The sequence below is a fragment of the Nannospalax galili genome, unplaced genomic scaffold (genome assembly GCF_000622305.1).
Source record: "Nannospalax galili isolate Female #2095 unplaced genomic scaffold, S.galili_v1.0 scaffold253, whole genome shotgun sequence".
Lineage (NCBI taxonomy): Eukaryota > Metazoa > Chordata > Mammalia > Rodentia > Spalacidae > Nannospalax > Nannospalax galili.
The window spans coordinates 735,335-760,756 of record NW_008335287.1 but is presented as its reverse complement, the minus strand read 5'-3'; the positions used below and the strand labels follow the sequence as shown (position 1 = coordinate 760,756).

Here is a 25,422-nt window from a genome sequence, read left to right as displayed (position 1 = left end):
AGAGGCAAACAACCTTTTAGCCCAGCTCACAGCCCAACTCTGTCCTCAGAGTGAGAAGGCAGAGGCATATTTACCCATTTTGCCTTCACTCTTTATCTCTCCCAGTCAAATCATACTTGTTGTTTTAGGAAGCAAATGTTCAAAACCAGCTTTGTAATTCCTTTTTGATCTTCTGCGCACACTTTCTTTCCTTAAAGGAAATAACGAAGGGTGTGGTGTGCAAAGCAGGGTTGTTAGAGTCATTATTAGTGGGTTGTTTCCTGGAAGGAAGGGGGAGGCAATCTCAAAGCCAGTTGACATCAGCCTCCTCTCTCCACTTAGCTGCCTTGCTGCTTGCTGTATTCTCCTCCCTTTAACAAGGGTCCATCCATCAGAGCTGTGAAGCCCCCTGGGCACTTTCAAGGCTCAGGTAGGAAAAGGGAAATGGAAGATACAATGTGTGGCTTATTATCCTTTGATCCCCAGTGTTAAAGCTCCTTTGAGAAACTTGAAACAGGAGATGTGGTGTCTGCACAAAGGCAGGGACAGTGGGCAGTTTTCTCCAAAAGACTACAGGCAGTTTTATCCAAGAGATTCAAAGAAACATCAATGCACCTAGACTCTAATCACACATGAGACCTCACGACTGAGGCCTCAGCTCCCATATGATCCTGCATCCTTATTTTACACACAAGAAGCTAGAGGTTCAGAGGAATTAAGTGTGTGTCCAAGGAGGTAGACCCAGGATCCAACAGGGACAGCAAACTCCGAGCCTCCTGTTTTTTTTTTATTCCACATAGCCACCGAAGTCCAGATCCTTTGATGGGCACCAAGCCCTATTCCTATTCCATGTTAATGTTTTTGAAAGTAGGATGAACCACTTATTAAAATCCGTAACTCTGTAGAGTCCCCCCACCCTATTTGTTGTTTCTTCCTAGGGAAGAAAAAAACCCAGATACTAATTTTTTGGTGTCTTAGAATCCAGGCACTATAGATTTACAGCATGTAAATATGGAAAATATATAGTAAAGATTTATTTATATTGAATTGTCTGTCATACATTTAAAATCTGATTCAATTTACAAAGTTTTAGAAAACTTATACCCACTTGGTGCTGCATTAGAAAGTACCCCTTAGCAGCTTGTGGCCTACCCATCCTTTTTTATGTTTTGAGAGCTCTAAAAACAGAACTTAGGGAAGAAAACAGTATCCCTGGGCATGGTTGAGCTGCTCCAGGTCTCAGGACTCTGGAGCTGGGTGGTGAGTCTTATCTGTTCAGATTTCTCATTGTTCTCGTCCAACTTCTGACTAACATGTCTACCTGCATTTGGCGCACAACCTACTGAATGCAAAATCTGTTGTGGGCTCTCTTGTCAAAGTACAAGCTAAAAGGAGACTACAACAAGTGTTCAACAAATGTTCCATTAAATGACCTTTACCAGTGGACAGGGATTTTAAAAAACCTGTTTCCTTTTGTCTACTGCTGCAATCCTAATACCTATAGCAGTACTCGAACACCAGTGTCAATAGTTGAATGACTTTTTAATACTAAGAGCTATTATTCAATGAAGGCATGCTAATGACCAGAACATTTTTCAATGACAAACTCTGGAGCCTGACTTACAGCTCTAGCAGGTACCTGTGTTCCAAATGAGAAATGGACTGGGGGCACACAGCAGTTCAATAACTTACCCAAGGCAGTCAAACAAATAATGATGCTAAGGCTTTCTGGCTCTGAAGCCTAGGGTTTTTCTCAGAATTCTCTGGCCTCCTTCATTCAAAGGAATGGTACAAGGTTAAGGTCTTTCTGTTTCTTCTTCTGCCTGCTCTGTGAAAAGAACCCTGTGCTAGGCTGCTTGCATCCCCCTTTTCCTGGAGGAGGAACGGACATGCTCAGGAAACCAACCATAAGCAGTGTGGCCAGTTTCTCCAGGCTTTGTGTAGCATCTATCAATGTAGTTATACAACCGTAGTGAATATTTGAACTTATTCAGAAGCCCCACCTCATTCATTAATTCTCTCATCTGCATGGATCTAAGTGGAAATGGCCAGCAACATTTACAAGGAAACAATAGCTCACATTAATCAGAATCATTCTGACCTGACTCTGGCCCAAGGGCTTTGTGTATAACATTCTTGTATTAGTTATCTTTGCATTGCTGTGACAAATACATGATAAAAACAACTTAAAGGGAGGAATTATTTCTTTTGGATCACAGTTTCAATGGGTTCAGCCTGTGGTTGCCTGGTCCCATGCACTTAGCAGAACACATGGCCGTAGGAATGTGGTGGACAAGATCATTCACTTCTTAGTGGACAGGAATCAGAGGACAAGGAAGAGACTGGGAATCTGGTATAACTTTCATAGGCATGCCTCTGGGACCTACTTCCTCCAACAAGACCAATCTCCTGAAGTTTCTACAAAGTCCCCAAATAGTGCCACCTGTTGGGGACCTTTAACACATGAACCTATGGAAGATACTTGACATTCAAACCATAATAATTTTCCCTCATGAAACAGTGGGAAAGACACTGAATGAGATCACATTTATAGCAAAGCTCACCCACCAGCAACAGCTATTTCAATATTAAAAGAACCACTTCTCAGAAGCATCTGGGATTGAAAATGGCCACGCCCTGTCATTTATGTAAGCACGATCCATTCCTCTTCCAGGGCATACAAAAGTGCTTTGCTTGTGTAATCAAACTAGAAATCTTGCTCATTGTAAGAACTTCTCAGTTGAGCAGTTGATAAATCTGGAATATTATACCTGCTAAATAGACACTGGTCTTCTCAAGAGCACCTGAACCTGAGTTAACAGCAAGAGGAGGTAAGTGGAGCCTCAAGGTATTACAGTGAGGATGGGTTCTGAATGTAAGCCATCTGAATTCCTTACCCTACCCAGGAAGTAAAGGACAGCAGGATAAGATGGAAAACAGTGAGCAGAGCATGCCACGTGACATGATTTAACCTCTGAAGAAAATCACAAGGAATGAACAAACACTGAAGGAAACTGATCTCCAAATCCAATATCTGCAACACTTTCAGCTATATGATGTAGCTAAAAAGCTTCCGGGAGTCACAATAACCAAAATGCAGAAACAAGCTAAGTGTTCACTGATGGCTGAACAGGTGAGATGCAGTGAGTGCACACAGAAATGTTACTCAGCTTTATAGAAGGAGATTCTTCCATTTGCCACAACATGGAAAGACCTAGAGACATTCTAAATAAAATAAATCAGACACAAAAGTATCACTTATATGTGGGAAAAAGGTCAAATATGTAGAAAAAGAAAATAAAACCGTGGTTACTGTGGTGAAGGGAGTGAGGATATGAAGGTCAAATCATACAATGCAGTAGATAATTTTGATAACTGAGCCCAGGAATCTAGTGTACAGCCTGAGAACTACAGCTAACAAAACTGTATTACATCAGGGACTTGGGCTAATGAGTAGATTTTAGTTTTACATGTTTTAAAAAAAGTAATTGCAAGATGAGAGGAATATTCTTCAGTTTCACTATAGTAACCACTGAACTATCTATATGTTTCCTATAACATCATGCTGTAAATCCTCAATTTATACATTAGAATTGAAAAGTAAAGTAACTCTCCAGGTTAATTTTTGATGACTATTTCACAATAACCTTGTGTACTTGTAGAATTTTAGAAAATTTAATAACAATCTAAATCTGAACATAAAAATTAAAGAATTTAAATAGCGTTGGGAATGGTGGGGTATACTTATAATCCCAAGACACATGAGGCTGGGACAGAAGGACTGCCATGAGTTCAAGGTCAATCTGAGTTATATAGTAAGACTCTGTCTCAAAGTAAAAAGAATTAAAAAATCAATAACTTTAGTCTAATAAAAATAAAAAAGAAGATTTAATGAAGTAAAACTATAACATAATGAACGACTTGGTTACACTTAGAAAAGAGTAATTAATTGACTAGTCTTTGGTTGGCCTTCAAATTGGGTAATAATCTATCTACTAATTCAATCATTTCTTTTATGTAGATGAAACATAAATTATTCTTGACTTCCTGTTCACAGTCTGTCCTAAATTGGATATGGTAGCAAATGCATGTAATCCCAGCTACTCAGGAAACTGAGGCAGGTGGATGATCATAGGTTTGATGGCAGGCTGGGTTATAAGATAAAAATGGCTAGGGATGAACTTGGAGCTAAGAGTTCTTGCTTAGTATGCCCGAGCCTCTGGTTTAATCCCTAGGAGCCCTACACCAACAAAAATTCTGCCCCCCTTCATTTCAGCAGTGGCTATATGCCGATTGATTCTGATGCTGTGTTGCATTTAGATAAATCACTTTATGACATCTTTCAAAATAAGGCTGATGTGAGTACATTTTAACACAGCCTTGATGTGTATGTTGTAATCTTATTTTATCATTACATGTTGCTGGCCAAGTACATTACAATAATCTATTGTTGGGATCAGTGCTGGCCCTAAAGCTGCTACACACCAGACAGGACTGGAGGAGCTACGAACACTGGGGATGAAGCCAGGGATGGGAAAGCCACTGAATGAAGACAGAAGATGCACAAACCAAGAAGGGGAGGAAGTTCACAGCAGCTTCTGGGTAAAGATCAGCAGACACACACACCAATGACAGCAAGCTGTGGAGATGACTGAGAAGGAAGGCACATTGGGCTGGGGTATAGCTCAGTGGGGCAGTGCTTGTCTAGCATGCCAGCACCCCTCACTCAATCCCAGCAAATAACAATCACAGTGAGCACCAAGAAAGGCACAAGTAAGAAGCAAGCTGGCTTGCAGATAGGTTGGTAGAGAGATGGGGGAGCAATGGAAATTACTGATGGTCTGAGATTGACCCTTTGGGTATATACACTGCCTTATTGAAAGCCAATGTTGAAAAGAATATACTGATAAAGGAGGAACATCAATTTAATGGCATAAACATATATAATTTCCTTTTAAAGAAGGAAAACGGGTGGAGAGATGGTTCAACGGTTATGAGCACTGGCTACTCTTGCAGAGGACCTGGGTTGGGTTCCCAGCACCCACATAGCAGCTAACAACTGTCTGTAACTCCAGTTCCAGGAGATCTGATGCCCTTTCCTGGCCTCCATGGGCACTGCGTACAGCTGGTACACTTACATACATGCAAGCAAAACAGTCATACATATAAAATAAAAATAAATATTTTTAAAAGAAAACAAATAATTAAAAAACCCTGTGATTATGGGTGTCTGGGGTGATGGAAGAGTCCCTTAAAAGGGAGAAATGTTTCAGTTGAGCCTCATTGAACAGGAACACACATACACACACAAAGAACCAGTTAAATGTTGGCCTTTGAATATTCAGAATTCTTAATATAAATTTCATAAAACAAAGATTTTTTTTTGGTAAGATGTATTGTGTGGCTTTGGTAAATTAATCAAGTTTTCAGTTGATTTTTCTTACTGGGGAGGGAGTTGGGCAAATGATATCAGAGACCCAGTGCCTCAATTCTATCTCAAATGTAGGGGAAGAATCTCACAATCTTGCATTTTGATACCTTAACTTGCCTTTTAAAGGACCATAATGGTAACCATTGGTTACCATTATCAGAAACCACAGCACTGCTGGAAATTTTTGGTGTTTTACAGAAGTGAACTCCATTACTAAAGTCAGGGGAAGCAGAATTTGGGAGGAGGTGGAAGGGTCACACTACCCAAGACTTGCAGTTAAACTGCTCTACTCTGAGGTGCTCCTGTGTCTTCTATTTGTCAGAGCCAATCCTGACAGAACTTACCCAAGCGCTTCCATGTAAACTGGCTTATTATTGGACAAGGAACTTGCAGTGGGTCCTGACAGGTAAGTCCTGATAAATTTCCCCACACTCAGCTCTGCATTTGCTTTACTCCTGTGTTTCTGAGAGAAGAGAGGCTCATAGCTCTGCCCCTTCAGTCTTAAAAACAAGCAACTGTCCAGCACATAAAACTCTTATAATTCAAAAATAAAGGATAAACAACCTGACTAAAAATAGGCAAAGGATTTGAGCAGACATCTCTCTAAAAGAGAAAAAAGAGAAAAGAACCAAAGACATGAAAAGATTTCCAACAACATCACTAGACACTGGAGAAATTCTATTAACAACCAAGAAGAGGCACTACTTCACTTCCTCTGGGATGGCAGTAGTTAAAGACAGAAATAACAAGTGTTGACAAGGATATAAACTGGAAACCTCGTACACTGTTGGTGGAAAGGTAAGATGGCAGGATCTTTGGAAAACAAGTTTAACGGTCTCAAAATGTCAAACAGAGTTACAAAAAGACTCAGCAATTCCACTCCTAGATATTTATTTCTGGGTTTTCCCAACATCAGTAGGTTTTGACACTAGCTGCCCAGAGACAGACCCAGAGCCTGCCCTCACTTCAGATGTCAGTTACAATTCCCAGATCCCTAGGTTACCTGGACTTCTGTCTGACTTACTACTTTGAGGAAATCCCCCTTTCAGGTTCAACACTTCTGTATAGTGACTCAAAGAACTCAGAGAAACACTTTGCTTACACTTCCAGGCTTCTCACAGACCACTCAACTCAGGAATAGTCAAATGGAAGATACACAGGACAAGAAGAGAATGGAGCGTGCACATTCTCTGAGAGTCAGCATCTGTGTGCTCACTAACCTGGAGTCCTCTGAATCTTGTTGTTCAGGAATTTTTACAGAATTTATCCCTTAGCTCCCTTCTAACCCTAGGGTCAGAGGTTAGGGGGTAGCAGTGGCAACTGAGAGTTTCACATTTGGTCTTTCTGGGGACCAGCTCCAGGAAGCTATGTGGGGCCCAGCTGGACTCAGGTCATTAGCACTGAGGCATATGTGGGCAAAAGGCACTTCTATAATTCAGAAAATCTCAGAGGTTCTAGGACCTCTGGGCTAGGAACCAAGGGCAAAATCCAGATATATCCACTATACCATACTCAAGATAATGGAAGACAAATCCACACAAAAACTTGTACACAGAGATCCATGGCAGCAATAATTGTAAAAGCTGAACAGCTGGAGCAATCATGCTCACCAGCTGATGAATGCATGAACAAGGTGGTGTATGCAGTATTATGGAATATTATCCCATTACAAGAAAGAATAAAATGCTGATGCATGCTACCAGGTGGATGAAGCTGGAAAATATGCTGAGCAAAAGAAACTAGAGACAAAAGGACACATTGCATGACTCAGTTTGTATGCAATACCCGGAGTAAACAAGTCCCCAGACACAGGAAGTACACTGGTGGTTTCCAGACGCTGGGGACAGAGTAGAACGGTAAGAGACTGTGAATGGGCTTATTTGGGGGTGATGAAAATGTTCTAGAATTTCATTGTGGTATTGATTGCACATCTATGTGAATAAATAAACTAAAAATTATTGTATCATAATTTAAAAGGATGAATTTTAGGATGAGTTTTGTATACAGTGAGAGGGTGACTGGCTGTCTCCATATGAGAGCTAGCATCCTCACAGGGCTGCAAAGAGGACGAGAATGAACAGGGCTGTACAGGAGCTCTGTGCAGCACAGGTCCTCACAGTGGTGAGCTCACAGTCATCAGTCTGACCCTAAGGCTTCACTCTGGTACCTGTTAGCTGTGACTTCTGGCTTATTAGTCTCAGTTTCCCCATTTGTAAAATGAGGATAATAATGGTACCTGCCTCATAAAGTTGTGAGAGTTCCACTTGAGACTGTAAAGAAAGTCACATCAGGACCCAGAATATTGTGCTTAAAGTATAAGTGGTCAGAGGATATTAAAGAGTTGTCTCAGAATCCCTCAGTCTCATTTCTTTCTGATAATTCTAGAATTTGACAAAGTGAATATTTAGTTTTTTAATGCGGATGTTCTGAAGTATGTGTGGGTTTGAAGTATTCAATCTAAGATCTTTAGTTTTGATATCAACATGCTTTGCTTTGGTATTGGCAGATCTGGGGGTTTAGTGAGCACCTCCAGAGGGGTTCCAAGTTCTTGTGTCCCAGAACAAAGACATGATAATAACAAGCAAAGAGAAAGAACTTGTTAAGACAGAATATATTTCTAAGAGAAGACCTGAGGAAGAGTTCAGTCTCTCAAATGAGGAGCTTGTATGTCACGAAGTTCAGCCTTTTAACTCATTTGCATAGCATGGGTTTTTTATTATTGTAATAATAAGTTGCTTTTAGACACAGTGCCTCTCTGACTGGACTGGTGACTTCAGCCAGGTTTAGTTGGCATGGAGCTGGGTAGGGGAAAGAGGTCCAGCCTTCCTTTCTGCCAACTTTTTTTTTATATGTTAATTTTATAAGGCTTTGGGTAAGGCCTGCTGAACCTCACTCTCTTCTCTTGGCTCAATTTGGCACCACTGCAGAGTTGCATCCTTTCGTTTTTATTCAAAATAAAAAGGAAATCCATGGTTGCCAATGGGAAAGAGATGAGGCGTTCTGCTCTGAATGCTGAGTGTGAAGCAGTAGGGAAGACTCCAGTGGGTTCTGGATATGGGGTTCAATACAGATGTTGGACTAACGGCTAAACATGAGCTCCACCATAAAAACTGTGAAATCTTGACAGTTTGAAATATACTTTAGCAAAAATGGTAATCCCAGTTGCTTGAGAGGCTAAGGCTTGAGGATCACCAGTTCAAGGCTAATCTGGTCAATTTGGTGAGTCAAAACAAAAAGTAAAAATTAAACTGAATATACAGCTTGGTGGTAGAGTACTTGCCTAGCATGCAAGAGGCCACAGGTTCCATTCCTAGAACCAGCTTTAAAAGAATCCATGCCCGGGCTGGAGAGATGGCTCAGCAGTAAGAGCACTGGTTGCTCTTGTAGAGGTCCTGGGTTCAGTTCCCAGCACCCACATGGCAGCTAACAACAGTCTGTAACTCCAGTTCCAGGGAATCGGACACCCTCTTCTGATCTCTGCAGGCATTGCACAGCACAGGTGTACTTAAATACATGCAGGCAATACACTCGTATACATAAACTAAAAACAATAAAAAGCCAGGTGTGGTGGTACACGCCTTTAGTCCCAGCACTCGGGAAGCAGGTAGATCTCTGTGAGTTCAAGGCCAGCCTGGTCTACATAGTTGTGTTCCAGGACAGCTGGTGCTACAGGAAGACCTTGTCTCAAAAAGACCAAAAAAAAAAAATATTTATATATATATATATATTAAAAAAAAAGAATCCATGTCCTAGTCTAGGTAAAAATGTACCATCTTGAGATTGCAGAGAATGGTCCTACTTGACACCCTTGGCTACTGAGCTTTTTAAAGCCAGCCTAGAAATTCATCATTCATATAAGTTTCAACAACCTGTATTTCTTGGTTCTCAAAACAAAAGTGGGGAAAATTTTACTTAACATTGTTCCATGCTTTAGTTCCATTAATGGCAGATTCCCATCTGCAGTGATGGAAGGCAGGTTAGACACCGGGCAGCTTGTGAACATCATGCTTCTTTCTCATTGATTATGTGCTGAAAGCTGTTTATGGTATTTCCTTGCAAAGTCTTGGCTAGATGATTGATGGTCCATAAAATCAATAACAGCTGCTTCTTAGAAGCACCATGGATTTATCTTTGCCATATAAGATTTATTAGGTTGGATGGAAGTCCAGTTTTATACCTGACTTTATATGACTAATGCTCATGGGGTAATAGTCCATAGGTCTGATAGGGAAGGTGGCCCAAAATAAACAACATGGCTTTATTGGTTTCATGAATCATCTGTCCTGTCAATAGCATAAATATCAATAGTGGTAAATAACAGATGATGACATGTGTGGTAAAGTCAGCTGTTGGTGATGAGAAGAAACAAAAGTACAGACTTTCAAAAAAGGAAGGTTATAGTAGAGTACGTTCTAGAGTTCTGCTTGGCTTTACATTTTTGCTTGATGTTTAGCCTGTATATATTTGACTAGCCAAGATTTTACTCACTTTGAAACCACAAAGCCTACTATGAAGACCTACTTTAGATAACCGCATTTACTTCTCTCTGCCAGCTGCTTTCTGCTAAGGATAGATAATGCCTGGACTGCTATACATGGCAGCTCAGAGCAGGGCTGTCCTCTCTCTGGCTTTTCCTTGAACACAGTGATGAGTACGTGTGGTCAGTTTCTTCTCATAATACAGGCTGTAAATTAAGAATAAAGAGAGGGAGCTGGGTGTGCTGGCACATGCCTTTAGTCCTAGCACTCTGGAGGCAGAGGCAGGTGGATCTGAGTTCAAGGCCAGCCTGGTCTACATAGTGAGTTCCAGGCCAGCTGGGGCTATTGGGAAACCCTGTCTCAAAAAGACCAAAAAAAAAAAAAAAAAAAGAAGAGAGGGAACAAAAGTTCCAACAAAGTCAAAGTGGCTATCAGGGTGGAAAGTCAGCTTTTCATGAATACATCAGCTGTAGATGAGAATGAACCAGCCATGCGTTTCAGATGCTTGCAGAAGATGGCTGTTTCTGTACCAAAGAATAATGTTTCACATTCTCTTCCTAAAGCTGTCCTTAAGGAACAGCTTCCTCTTTTATCACAGCTGTTAGCAAAACCATGAAGCTCTGATTTTATGCAAGTGTCCTAGTCTGTTTGTGCTGCTGTACAAAATACCACCATTATTTATAATGAACAGTTTATTTGGCCCACGGTTGTGGAGTCCAAGATGGAAGGATGATGGCATTTATAAGCACTGTCTGCTGCAGCATAATTACCGAGGAGGTGGGTTCCTGATGATAGTGAGTCTGGCCTCCTCTCTGCCTTCCAGACTTTCCAAAATGATATCAGTCTATTCATGAAGGCAGAGACCCCTGACCTAGCTAACTCCTAAAGTTCCCACCTCTCTGCACTGCTGCCTTGGGGATTAAGCTTCTAACATGTGAATGTTGGGAGACATCGGCAAACCATAACAGCAAGTCCTCTGAATAATGACTTCAATCGGCAGAGTAAATCCATCCCTAAACCATGACTTATTCTTTAATTTATTTTTATTTTATGCATATAAGTGTTTTTGCCTGCATATATGTAAGTGCACCCACGTCATGCGAAGCTCCCAGAGGCCAGAAGAGGGCATTGGATCCCCTGGAACTGGAGTTATAGATGGTTGTTAGTTGCCATGCGGGTGCTGGGAATCGAGCCCAGGTCCTCTGCAAGAGTAGTCAGTACTCTTAACTGCTGGGCCATTTCTACAATCCCTCTTTTTAATTTATTGTCAGTAAATGTTTAATTGATATACCTAGTTTATGTATCTGTACACCCAAGGTCACATAAATATTTCTTGGATGAAAAGTGTGCCCTCTGACTATTCACATTTTAATCGGGCCACATAGACAAAAAGTGTGAGAAGATGCTGATTGTAAACATGGGACAGATTCCTGTTTATGGGTTTAAACAGGTTTTAACATATTTCTGTGTTTTAAAAAATGCACTCATAAATGTTTTAGATGCAGAAACAAAGCACTTATTAACCCCTTTCATTTTTGTATCTATTTATTCTCTTATGTCATTTACATATGTAAACTTTAAGATTTGTTGTTTTGTTAAAAGTGGACAAAGACTGAGCTACCTGCTCACTGCCTGTCAGCCCCCTAGCTCTGGTAGGGAGGAGGCTGAACCTGATCTTGCCTGCTTATCATCTCAGATGATCTGGCTGAGGGAGTACTCAACAAATTTAGTCTCTCCTTTCTCCTTGCCTTCTGTTTTCCTCTTTAAATGAATTTGATCACAGAGAAACAGGAGAAAAATGACTTTTAATTTCTCAGCAATTTCCATATATGAGAAATAAAGGGCCCCAGGTACTTGTCATGGCATTATAATTTATAAGACCATAACACTGTGCTTTGTAAATTACTTGTTTCATGTTTACCGGACGGTAGAACCAAATAGCAATAAGGACTTAGTCAGCTCTGGACTGAGATGGCCTGGGTTAAAATGCTAGCTCTGCCACTTACCACTGGTGTGACTTTATGACTTTTCTGTGCTTTATTTTTTCACAGGAAGATGTGAAAATTTTAAAAGTTAAAAGAAAAAAGTTCTGAAAATGGCTTTGAACAGTGTCTGGTATACAGTAAATGCAAGTCTACTTGAGTCACTACGGTTGGGATAAATCCTTGCTGGGAAATCACCCAAGAGGAGTAATTTTGGCTTTGGGATGAATTCGATGTGCTGCTGACAAACTGAAATGGTCTCTGATCATCTATATGACCTACTGGTGACCATTTTATGGATAACCCTTTGAGGTGTGAAAGTTGAAGCCAATGTCAATACACAAACATCAGCAAAAGCACTAGTAGTGCATCAGGTGAAGCACTACTTATTTGTGCACATGAGTGCAAGTGCCTGTGGAGACCAGAAGAGGGCATCCAGTCCCTTGGAACTGGAGTTACAAGAGGCTGTGAGTCCTCCAATGTGGGTGCTGAGAACAGAACTCAGGTCATCTGCAAGAGCAATACAGACTCCTAACCATGGAGCCATCTCTCCAGTCCCTTAACTTTTTAATATTTCCCCTTTAAAAAAACTCAGAAGCATTTCAAAGCTATCTATTTTTATCTAATGCAGTTTTACGAGATGCTCATTTAAACCAGTCATTTGGCATCATGTATATAAAACCTAAAAGCAATCAAAGGAGATCAGTTAATTTTTAGTATACTGTATTAAAACTCCTGATGCCTAAAATTATTTTTAAGGAATTAAATTATTTACAATACTAAGGGAGCCAAAACGCATCCAGGGTCTTACATATAAATACCACAACACTGGATATTTCTTTACCTTTGACTTTTAGTGTTTAAAGAGCAACAAATTTAACTCTTATTGTTTGCTAAGAATTAATATAATACTTAAGGATAGGCTTACCAGGAGCATTTATCTACAGACTAGAGTTTTAGAATATCCTATTTTGCATAGACCAAAAAAATAATAATCAATGACAATTACCCCTAAGTTATTTACTAATCATTGCCCAAACCAATGTTTCCCAAACACCGCTCAAAAATATTACATGCCAAAGATTACTAAATTTAGAAACTGCTGATTTGCTGCAAAGATGCATTGACACATAGCAGCCCCCTCTTACCTTTGGGCGTATAGCCCAGGACTCTCAGTGGATGCCTCAAACTGTGTATAGTGCCAAACTCTGCAAATATAGAGTGCATTTTTATACACATGTCTATCTTTGGTAAAGTTTAGTTTGTAATTAGACACAGCAAGAAATGAATAACAATAATTAATATTAAAAGATAGGGGCTGGAGAGATGGCTCAGTGGTTAAGAACACTGGTTGTTCTTGCACAAGACCTGGGTTCGAATCCCAGCATCCACATGGCAGCTAACAACTGTCTGTAACTCTGGTTCCAGGGGATCTGACAGCCTCTTCTGTCCTCCATGGGCATTGCATGACATGGGTACATTTACCTACATGCAGACAATACACTCATACACACAAAATAAAAATAATAAATAAATTTTTTTAAAAAAAAGATAACAGTGGGGCTGGAGAGATGGTTCAATGGTTAAGAGCACTAGTTGCTCTTGCAGAGGACCTGGGTTCAATTCCCAACACCCACATGATGGCTAACAACCATCTGTAACTCCAGTTCCAGGGGATCTGACACCCGTTTCTGCACTTATACACATGTAGGCAATACACTAATACACATAAAATAAAAATAATAAATAAAAATAAAATATTTTAAAAACATAACAGTTGTAACAATATACTATAATAAAAGTTATGTGCATAGATTTCCTCTCTCAAATATCTGATTGTACTTAGGCATCTTGTGATGATGTGCAATGACACTTATTTGATGGGATGAGCTGATGGATGGATGATGTAGGCACAGTGACATAATGCTGGGCTACTCTATAAGGGTTACTTGACCCAGACACTGCAATACCACAATGAAAGATCTCATCATGGGTACAGCTATTAACTGATGAACAGGAGGGAGGTAGAGCAGTGTGGACACTCTGGATAAAGGGTGATTTACATTTTGGACAGGATAAAGTAGGATGATAGGGGAGTTCATCATGCCACCCAGAATGAAGAGCAATTTAAAACTAAGGAATTGGGGCTGAAGAAATGGCTCAGGAGTTAAGAGCACTGGCTGCTCATGCAGAGGACCTGGGTTCAATTCCCAGAAGCCACATGGCAGCTAACAACCATCCATAACTCCAGTTCCAGGGGATCCAATGGCCTCTTCTGGCCCCTAAGGGCACTGCACGACACAGGTGCACTGACACATGTGCAGGTAAAACACTCATACACAAAATAAAAATAAATTAAAAAGTTAAAAAAACAAATAAAAGAATAGTTAGAAATTGTTTTCTTCTAGCTGGGTGTGGTGGTGCATGCCTTTAATCCCAGCACTTGGGAGGCAGAGGCTGGCAGATCTCTGTGAGTTCAAGGCCAGCCTGGTCTACATAGTGAGTTCCAGGACAGCTGGGGCTATAGGGAGACCCTGTCTCAAAAAGACCAAAAAAAAAAAAAAAAAAAAAAAAAAAAAAAAAAAAGAAAGTAATTGTTTTCTTCTTGAAATTTCCATTAATATTCTTGGACCCTAACTGAATTCAGGTAACTAAAACCATAGAAAGAGAAACTATGGATAAAGGAGGGCTGGCATATGGCATTATGATTATGTACAATGTGAGCTGTTGGGAGTATATAGTTTAAGAAATTCTGACCTGGAGAATAGGTCAAAATCTAATGAGGAGCCGGGGAGATGGCTCAGCAGTGAGAGCACTTGCTGCTCTTACAGAGAACCTGAGGTAACTCCCAGCACCCATGTGGGTCAGCTCACAGTCACCTTTACTCTGGCTCCCAGGGATACAGCATCTTCTTCTGGTCTCCACATGTACCTGCACACACATGCACAGACACATACACCCCCCCACACACAAATAATGAATACCAGAATGTTTATAAATATTCAGATGCTTCTTGCTTGCCACAAAAAATTGATTATTGGCAGAAATGTGATCCCTGAACCAGCCTGTACAGCCCACTGCCCTTAAAAGTGCCACCATACACTGAGCAGTTTAAATTTACTTTAAGGAAAGATTCCCTTGGACTTCTTCGTAAGAACTTCTCAATAAAAACAGCCAAGGAAAGTAGCCAATAGGCTACTAGTGGTGAGTGGGAAGATAAGACATATATTATATCATTTTTGCTTCATTGAAAAAATGCTACCTCTGTATTTAGAGCATTAGCATGCATCATTGTAAGTTTATTATTCCAGTGAAAACATCTGGAATTAAAAATAATTAGAATATTTAATACAATGAATTTATGTATTAATTCACATGCTTTTATAACTCAGGACTTCTCAGTTGAAAGTGGCAGAAAAGACCACAAATTAGCTGAAGAGGAAAAAGGGGACACTGATATGGACATGAGGGAGAAACCAGAAGCTACTGCTATAGCCCACTGAAGCTTGGAGACATGTATTACTGCAGAATAACTTTGTCCAAGCTGACCGGCACAGGGAACTCTGGCTTGCCAGTTCCATTCTCCTAGAAGGTGGATTTTCTTGCACTTCTCATGAAAGCTTCCTAGCTCACCTAAGTTAGTTTCTGTTCTTTACAACTGACAGTCTCTGATAAAACTGATTTTCAACTGATATTATTTACAAATATTTTTATATTTAATGTTTTTCACATAATTGGTTTCTATCCTTCTCTGGATGCCAAAGTTACAGACTGAACACCTCTAACCTGAAACTTCGAAATCTAAAATTCTCCAAAATCCAAACTTTTTTTGGTGTGTGCATAATATCACAAGTGACAAATTCCTACCTAACCTCATATGATGATTCTGAGTCAAGCACTGGAACACTAAGAATTCATACAAAATCACTTTTAGGCTATGTGAATAAAGTACATATGAAACATATGAACTTCAGATTTAAATTTGGATAGTATCCCAAGATATATTACTATGTATATGCAATGTATTATATTACTATGTATATGTGAATATTCCAAAATTCAAAAATAGCCTGAAATACTTCAAGCATTTCAGAAAGGATTAATCAAAGCCATATGTACATGCATATATTATACATCCAAGAAAATATGAATTTATGTGAGTGATGTCCTATTTATTTTACTTCATGTAAAATAATTTTTGTCTGCACACTATTTATTATCAAATAACAGATGATATAATAATTCTCTCTTACTTTATACAAATGAAATTAGCACATTCTAAACCTGGAGGCTATTTTCCACAATACTTTGGCAAATACAGTTGAAATCCTTTGCATCCTTGTGAGTGAGAAACAGAGAGAGGTCTGAAATATGCTTAGGCTTGGGAGTAAGCAGTGCTGTGGGTCCTGGGGTCTGACCTGCCTGTCCTCTAGTTCCTTCCTTGTGCCCCAGTATAACGCAGAGCAATTCTCTTCTCTGTGGCATTCTCCTGAGACTTGCACGAAATGTTTATATTGGACACAGAACGTTCTGAGTTCATGTCAAGTAAAGCAAAAGAAGGGAAAAAGCATAAACTTAGATGACCAATTATACTGACCACAAGAACATACAGATTTTAATACACTGTGATATATAGTTATCTGAATATCAATTTGATGACATCTAAGACATTTTGCACACAGGCACTACAACTCTGCACATTTTTTCCCCAGAACAGTTTAGAAATGAAAGTATATCAACTGAGAGTTTATTTTTAAATGATTAAGTTGTAAATCTTCATTTAAAAAAGGAAGTAGAATTCTTTGGAGGTAGAATCGTAAGGATCAGGAGTTCAAAGTCATCCTTGACTACATAACATGTTCAAGGTCAGCCTGGGCTGTAAAATTCTATCTTAAAACACTGTAATTAATTAATTAGTCAAAAGAGAAGGTATAGTGAAGTAGCCTTTGACCCAAGATCAGAATGAATCACGCAAATTTAGGGTAAAAAGGAAAATAAAATGTTTGCTTAACAAACCCAAAGAAAGGTTGAAAATATGTTACTGACGCAGTGATTGACAAAACATCAAGAATTCAAGAAGAATGTTAAGATTTAGAAATGGGAAGGGCTTAAAATTACAAATCGATTACAACAGTAGCTCCAAATACATATTTTTAAATGTCTGCAAAATCACTTTGTGTTGCAAGCTTTTATATCGGCCTGATTTGGATAAAGGAATATAGCAAGTACTGATGTGAAATAAAAATTTATACAAGATATTTGGCTTGAATGACTATTTCATGTATTGTTACTTTTCATGGATTTTTGAAGGTTACAAATATCTGAAAAAAATTTTAATTTGGTCAGCTGACAACCATTAAAATTAAAATAGCTGTTAAAACTATTTAAAAATAGAGTTCAGTCATTTTGCTTTGAATGTGTAAGCTGATGACTTATGCTGAAGGAATATTTGTTCGCATGACTGTCTTCATCAGTAGGAATGGATAATATCATGGAATATTAATGAAACATTCAGCTTGTGTTGATAACTGGATGTCCAACTCTGAGAGATGTAAGCATAGTCTCTTGATCTTCAGTGTTTTGAAGGTCATAGCAATTCTGGCCCATGAGCCTTCATAGAGACAGACATATTAACTAGGACATAGATGATGGGAGGAAAACGGAGCAGTGACATGTTATCAAGGAAAAGTAAAGTTGGACAGTAATGTTTAATGATGATTTAACAGAGAATAACTGAATATTAAAAATCTGTTTTCCTTTTGCCTAATTTTCTCCAGGCCATTTGATTACTCAGACTGAACAAAAATGATACCTATTTGTTATTTTGGAAAAATGTGCAAAAAAAAAAGACAATAAATACTTGTAGCCATTCTATTTTCTCATGTTTTTTTTTTAACAGATACAAGAATGTCAACAACTCTGTCTACTCACAGTTTCCATTATTGAGAAAACAAATGTCTTAACATTTCAACTATACATGGGGCTTGGCAAAGATTTAAAGGTTCCTTTTTGTCTTTGTTGATAAAGCATAGGCTTTTCGTCACAGAAGTGATATTGTGGTTCAGAGCATCCTGATTAGCATATGGATCTAAATTATTTGCCTAGACAGTGATTATTTCTTAGATACTTTGTAGGGCAATTCAACTGTTCAGTCAGTAGTTTGAGAACAGAATCATAATATGAAGAATGAAACTGACTGTGAAAGCTTTTTAAAACTTCCAAAATTAAATGTCACTGTAGAAAGTGCAATGTGAAGTGTTTTAAAAACAGTGGTGTGCATGGGCCCACCGGGGCTCAGATTTGTGGCAAACTAAGTCCCCACCAGTGCTGCTATAGATGAATCGATTATAGAGAGTGTGGATGACTGTAAACATGGATCTCATTTAGGAGGAAAGAGAGTGGAAAACACTTCCAGTGACTGCTGGAAATGGCAGTGTTTGCTCTATGTTTTTTTCCCCTCCGAGAAAATTATTGCTGTTCCAATCTTCAAAGACAGCACCTCTCAAAGTTACTAATCTCCAAGGAATACTAGGAAACTCCTACTCAGAGGCAGCTGAGGACTGCTGGCCATCTTCATTGCCTTGCCTCAAGCTTGGGTAGCAACTCCACAATGTAAAGAAAATTCTCCTCCAACAATCCTGGGCAGTTGCCCTGCCTTCCACACCCCCCAAATAAGTTGAATATTTGGAAAGTAAAGTTGAATTAAAGCACATCTCTGAAAAGTGGCTTCCTTCCTTCTAAACAATGCAGACATATTATTATAAAGATGCCTTAGATTCTCATGGAGCTTGTATTCCTGTTTTGTGTGTGTTCGGTGGGGGCGATAAATACAAAACTAGTATAATTAGCATATGTGGCATGTCGGCATGCCAGAGGGTGATTAGGACTACTGAGAAAAATAAGACAGGGAGGTAAAGGGTGTCTGAGACCAGGCATCCATTGTCAGCAAATGGATGGTCTGCCTTTGAGCAAAGATGACAGTCACCCTGCCTAGGCACTGGGGAAGAGTTTCTGGCCGAGGGAACACCCAGTGCAAGGTCTTAGGCAGAAGGCAGGCTTCCGGTGTTGTTGAGGAAGAGCAAACAGCCCAGTGTGGCTGGAGCAGAGAGTGAGGAGCAATGAGAGGAAGAGGCCAAAAGAACAGTTATGTAGGTTTCGCTAGATGGTTCTAAGTGTGGTCCGAGAACCACAGGAAGCCCTCAGAGGATTCTGAGTTGAGGAGGTGCATGGTTTAAAACGTTAAAGGCATTTCCCAGCAGCCCTGGTACAGGCACCATCAAGAGGGGCCAGAAAGATAAATCTGCTAACAGGTGTCCCCAAGTTTTTACATACAACTGCGGAAGGGGAAATGGTTTGAATCTTTGAGAAATGGAAATATGAGGGAAAACTGGGTCTCAGGGCCGAACGGCTCAGAAAACTCTGGTCCTATTCCAGCCTAAGATCCCCCAGCTCGAAGGTCAAGGCCCAGTCTGTACCCCGCGTTGCCATGGCACCACAGGATTATTTTTCCCCCCTCCTCCCTCTTCCTCTAGAGTCCTAGGCACTGGGACTTGCTTCCCTCCAGTAGGAGCGCCAGGTCTCGCTCAGCGCGGACTCATCAGTATTCCGCCTGCAGAGTCTCTCCCCGCCCCCGCCGGGCCTCCGTGTCTGCCTGCCCAGCCACTACAGTCCCCTGCGATCCGCGCGACCTCACCGTCCTCCCTACCGCCTCCTCCCGAGCTCCCAGCCCACCCTGCACTGGAGCTTGCCTTCGACGCCCGCGCGCCTCTGCCGGGCCACTTAGGGCTTAGCCACACTGTGGCGGCGGACATAGGCTGCAGACCACGGAGGGGGCGTCCAGTGCCCAGCGCACAGACAGAGCATCAGGAAAGGGGGGGGGTCATTTTATGATCCCCAGAACAACTCTCTGGAGACGTTCAGTTTCCCTGTGTGGCACCCAATGTCCCCTGAGCCTCCTGCAATGCAGCAGATCGGAGGGCAGACGCCGAAGGCACCTGCACTGCGCCCCCTCTGGGATGCGCTGTGAGCATCGGGGGACCATCTGCTGCGAACCTGGAGGACCCCAGGCGCGGGGACTCAGGGTTGGGTTGCAGAGGGCTCACCTTGTGCAGTTTCCACATAGCCCCCAGAGCCTTGACTTCGTGGCTCGAGTGTTTGCCCTCCTCCAGGCACTGGTAGCACACCGGCATCTTGCACTGCACGCAGTACATGCTGTGGTTCTCCAGCTCATGGTCTGTGCAGGTGGACACCTTGCGTGGGCTCAGCCTCCGGCTCACGCGGCCCTGTGCCGGGGGCACCAGGCGGTGTTTGGCAAGGGGGCCCCGGGGCGGGTGGCAGCGCAGGCGGCAAGGGTCACAGTAGAAGACATCGCACTGTTCGCACATGACGGTGGCCTCCTTGGGCGCCTTCTCGCAGAGCTGGCACTTGAGGGCCGCGGCTTTGCTCTGTTGGTAGCGGTCGATGACCCCTTCCAAGACGCGGTTCTTGGGGAAGCCGCGGAGCCCCCGGTCATCCAGGATGAGGCTGCGGTGGCACTGGGGACAGGTGATACAGGAGTTGCGGGGCACCGGGGCCAAGGCCGGTGACAGGTGGGTGGCCGGGGGCGGCATAGCAGGGGGGAAAACGCGGACTCCGTTGGGAGACTTCTGGCACGGGGTAGTGGGGGCGCTGGCGAAACCTCCGTAGGAGCCATAGCCGCTGTCCGCTTCGCTGTACAGGCTCATCTTGTCCAGGTCCAGATAGTCGTAGTCGGAGACCCCAGAGCCCGAGGCCCTACGGCTCTGGGGGGACTCGGACTCCGGGGTCTGCACCAGGATGTTGCGGGCGCACGCCTGGCATAAATTGTGAGAGCAGGGCAGGATGATGGGCTCCCGGTAGAAGGAGCCGCACACGGGGCATTTTAACTCTTCTTCCATCTCTTCCATGGGGACCTGGCGGGAAAGGAGGCAGCAGTGGCTGCAGCAGCGGGTGCCTGAGCTGGGTAGGCGGCCGACAGGCCTGTGGTGTCCAGCACCTTGGTCAGCAGCGGCGGAGGACGCGCCTTCCCGCGTCGCCTGGGCGCAGACTCCCTGCGACGCGCTCGCTCTGTTGGCAGCCGAACCTCCGCACAGCGCACCGCCCCGGCCCGCCCCCTGCTGCCCACCTAGCCCCGCCCCGCCTGGGGGCCAACGCTCATTGGGCGGCGGGCGAGAGAGCAGAGCTCTCATTGGTCGCCAGGCCTATCTGTCTCCTCTTCCACGCAGGCCACAGAGAGTTCTGCGATGGGAAGCTGGAGCCCGGTCTCCGCTCGCAGGTGGCTGCAACTAGACGGGAGGGGTCCCCGCGGAGGCTAGGAGCCCGGGAAGGAGTGAGGCGGAAGGAGTGAAGCGCGGTGACTCATCCCTCGCCCCGCTTCCTTCCGAGCTTGGGTGCAGTCACCCAGGAGCAGGGGGCGAGAGAAGCCCTCCCTGCCGCGAGTGGGCTAGCTCTTGACGCCGCCACGCTGCGCTCGCCTTCCAGCTCGCGGCTGCGCGCGCCGTCGGCGGGGGCTGCGCGCGCGGAGGACACCCCTCTCGCTTCCGCTCCTGGCAGCCAGAGCGGGCGCCTCCCCCAGGCCTTCCCGGAGGCATTCTAGGCTTTTCTCCTGCTCCAAGAAGCATCTGGAGCGCCCGGAACCTTGAGTCTGGGGTTGCTGGCTGTGCGCCATAGCTACAGTACCGTAGCGTTCGCTCTCGGCGCCTCCGAAAAGGAGTTCATTGTCAGTTTCCTAGTATGGCGTCAGATTTAACCAGGGAGCCGAGGTGAAGGCTCAGCATTTCTCCAAAGCTGTGCCAGCTTCATGACACGCTTTAAATGCAGGCTGGGCGCGGAGGTCCCTCTCACCCTCACAGCCTGCCAAAGCGGTGTGCTCATCCCTGCGCTTGGCTGAGCTTTCTCCAGGTCCCAGGTTGGATGGGTTGAGTAAGGAATAGTTTCGTCCATTTCAGAGTGCCCATCGTTTAGCAACCGTATGCATGAAACTGTGAGACTGCAGATTCTCAGTGTTTTGTTTCCAAACATATGCCCAATGTCGTATGCCCTGAGCATCTACCAGAGTTTCCACAAAGGGGTTTCTTTTTCCTGTTCTGTGGGGTGATAGTGATAGGGGTAGCTAATGCCAGCCCTTACATAGTAGCAGGTTTTTCTTTTCCCCAAACCTTGCTGGAGATAATGAGACCTAGCCCTTTTTTGCGGAACCCTTGAGATGATGATGTTGTTAATGATGGTGATGATGATGATAGTGATGAGCTTTTGAATCAAGATATGAGTATGTGAATCAAGAGATAGAATTTAATTGAGTCACATTCCAAGGAAGTAATTAAATTTGAGAGAGGTGACTTTCTGAGTGATTCATGAAGTAAATGACAAAAAATCCTTTTCAAGTTTTAAGACGTCTTTCAATTTCCCAACTAGAAAAGATAACTTGATTATTTATAACTACATTTATAATTTTAAAACACTGTATTGCCTAGAAAAATGTACTTTTTATTATCTTTTTGGAGAAATAGTACAATATTACAATATCTGCTGGTTATCTTGCAGATATCTTTTTCAGTTGCAATGACATGAACCTGATCATTGATTGTGTGTGTGTGTGTGTGTGTGTGTGTGTGTGTGTGTATGTGTGTATTCACATTGTTATTTAAAACCATTAGTCACAAACCCTACAGGGTGTATTTCTAATCCAGTTTTTAATTAGTTGAGACCAGAGCTTCCAAAAGTATATGCAATCTGTTTATAGGCACAGAATTTCTTCAGGTGTGGTTGGGGGCATTATTAATATTTTGCAGGGTATGTCTAATCTATGGGTTTAGTGAGAATTTGTTTATATCAAATAGTTGATTATTGAGAAACTGTTAGGAGTATTAGTATCCTTGCTAATTGCAGTCCTTTGATCCAAAATAATGCAGATTTTGCATTACTTTGACACAAATGACAGATGCCTTGGGCTAGCAAAGCGAGGCACTGTCATTCTTTGAGTCCGGACTCTGCTTATCACAGTATACCATCGGAGAGGTTTGGTCATTAGCAGAGAGCTTATGCTCAGTTCAAAGGTGAGGATGGTCTGAGGGAATGCCTGCGGTATTATATTTTGTCAGGTCCTTTAATAGCTTCAATACAGTTCAGATTTATAACATAGTACACAAAGAGTTCATTTATTAGGATGTATTTTGAGATAATCTATTAGATTTGTGTGATCAGGAATTAGCTAAATCAATCACTTCTAGAAGAGCTCTTAAAATGACTGCCATTTGTTAAAAAGTCTCGTTCCAGGCAGCATGATTTGGTCTGATTACTATAATAAGAATGTGTAACTACAATTACCCCAGTTTTACAAATTAGTAAACTGAAGGTAAAATATACTAGAGTAATTATTCAAGATCAAATAGTGGTGAAGTTTGAACTACAGCTTAGGAAAGTTTGTTCCTTTGTTCATTCACTCATCAAATAAATGCTGAATTGTAGTCTGTCACGTTCTGTGTGTAATAAAACTCGAAATGGTCATTGTTAAACTTCTATGATATTCTAATTACCTTCCTGAGAGTTTGCTGTTTTTCTTAAACCCATTTCTCTCTAACATTTCTGTAGGCCTTTGAAGATGTACTATTTGACCATATGTACTTTAAAGCCAGCCCCTATGAGTTATGTTTAAAGGAGAATAAAAATCTGAATGTAATTGATGACCTTATAGAAATGCTCCCTCACTGGAGGAATGTCTTCTCTCTCCCAGTGGCGATCATTCATGCCCTGAAGCCAGAGTGGATGGTCCTATAGTTTCCTCATTCCTGGCTACAGATGTTCTCATTGTGTGAAGTGCCTGATTATCCTGTGAAATCTCGTATTCACTGAAATGATGTTCTTCAGCAATGAGCTGAACAAATTACACATGCACTGGCAGCTTTTCCACTTTTTAAAAATGAATGTTTTCCAATGAAAAATGGAGCTGCTTTTGTATTTTTGTTTGACTACAGTGCTTCATTACTAACTCAATATTCCCTTTGAGTCTAAGGAATGACCAAGTGAAGAAAGAATTCACTGATTTCTCTTCATATTCTCCTAGAGCCATTTAGCCTTAGATGTAAGAGAAGAAATTCAATGTAAGGAACTGATCATGGCTTGATACTTAAGATTCACACGTGTAAAATATTTTGTATTTACTTAGTATTTGCTGAATGTAGGTTCAGATGTTGGATGTGATGTTTCTATTTTCAAAAGAAATTCTAAGGAAGAGGTTTGGCATAATTCATCCCATCAATATTTAACTTTGTACTTATAATGTTTGTACCATTTTCTAATAGCTTCTGAGTTTATTGTTGCTATTCCTTGGTATTTAAGTCATGTAATGAATATAGTGATTTAAGAGCCCCCCCTTTTTTTTCAATTAGAGACTCGTGAAAGATGATCTTACCCAAATTCTGTGGTATTTATATAGTAAGAGATGTTTTACTAATGCTTTGGGAAGAGAAGACTGAAGAAGCTGAGAAAATGTAGCCTTCACCAACGAAGCTAGGATACTTAACTTGAAAGTAACAGGAATCCCAGAATAAGGAAAAATGAATGATGTTAAAAAAACACCATTAAAAAATAGTTTCCCTGATCCATAGAAAGATCTAAGATTACAGACTGAATAGATTTTAGAATTACACATGACATTGATGAGAAAAGACCCAACCATATACAAGTAAATTCTTGAAATCTGAAGACAAAAAGAGAAAGGTTTACAAGCTCCTAGACAGATGAAAATGAATTACAAAGGAACTAAACTATAACCAAATGTGATGGGCTTGATTCTTGGTGAGAGTAAAGCCCAAACCACACAGGATTAAAGAGCAGAGGACATTTATAACCTGCAGCAAGAAAGAACAGCATGGGGTTATTTCCAGAACAGTGCTCTCACAGAACAAAAAGACAATGGAGCTTTTGCTTGGCTAGACTCTACGTATTTATACAGGAAAGCACTTTAGGGGAGGCACATTTCTGAGCATGCTCAGTGTCCTTCTATTGCTGTGATGAAACACTAACCAAATCCATGTTGGGGAGGAAAGGGTCTATTTGGCTTATATGTCCTGATCATAGTCCATTAAGTGAGGGAAGTCAAGGCAGGAACTCGAACAGGACAGGAACCTGGAGGCAGGAACTGAAGCAGAAGCCAGGGAGGAATGCTGCTTACTGGCTTGCTCCTCCAGCCTGTACTCAGCTTGCTTTCTTATACAACCCAAGGCCATCTGTCCAGGGGTGGCACCAGCCACACTGGTGCTACCAAACACATTTATTAGCTCATGGTTACCGAGTTCTAAGTGAAGGTTCTAAGTAAGATATGGAAATATTAAAGTTAAAATTTTATCTATTCTTCAATTCACCAATTCTACTAGTAGGAAACTATGATCTGAAACATGTCAACAAGCCAGTTGTGAATGGGTACACTTGTAATCTCAGCACTTGGGAGGCTGAGATAAAAGGATTATGAGTTTGAGACCAGCCCAAAATACACAAGGAGGTCCTATCTCAAAATCCAAAGTTAAACATAGAAAAC

At 41.8% G+C, this 25,422-nt stretch overlaps 1 protein-coding gene across 6 annotated transcripts in view; it reads right to left on the bottom strand.

The window, feature by feature from the left end:
• Positions 1-21,220, bottom strand: part of Trim9 (tripartite motif containing 9) — a 108,535-nt gene extending 87,315 nt beyond the window's left edge. For all 6 annotated transcript variants that reach the window (XM_008829836.1, XM_008829837.1, XM_008829838.1 and 3 more), the window contains exon 1: positions 19,973-21,220. In XM_008829836.1, the coding sequence (XP_008828058.1) occupies positions 19,973-21,076 (1,104 nt within the window). In that variant the 5' untranslated portion in view covers positions 21,077-21,220. The remainder of the gene's footprint in view (positions 1-19,972) is intronic.
• Between the last annotated feature and the right edge of the window lie 4,202 nt (positions 21,221-25,422).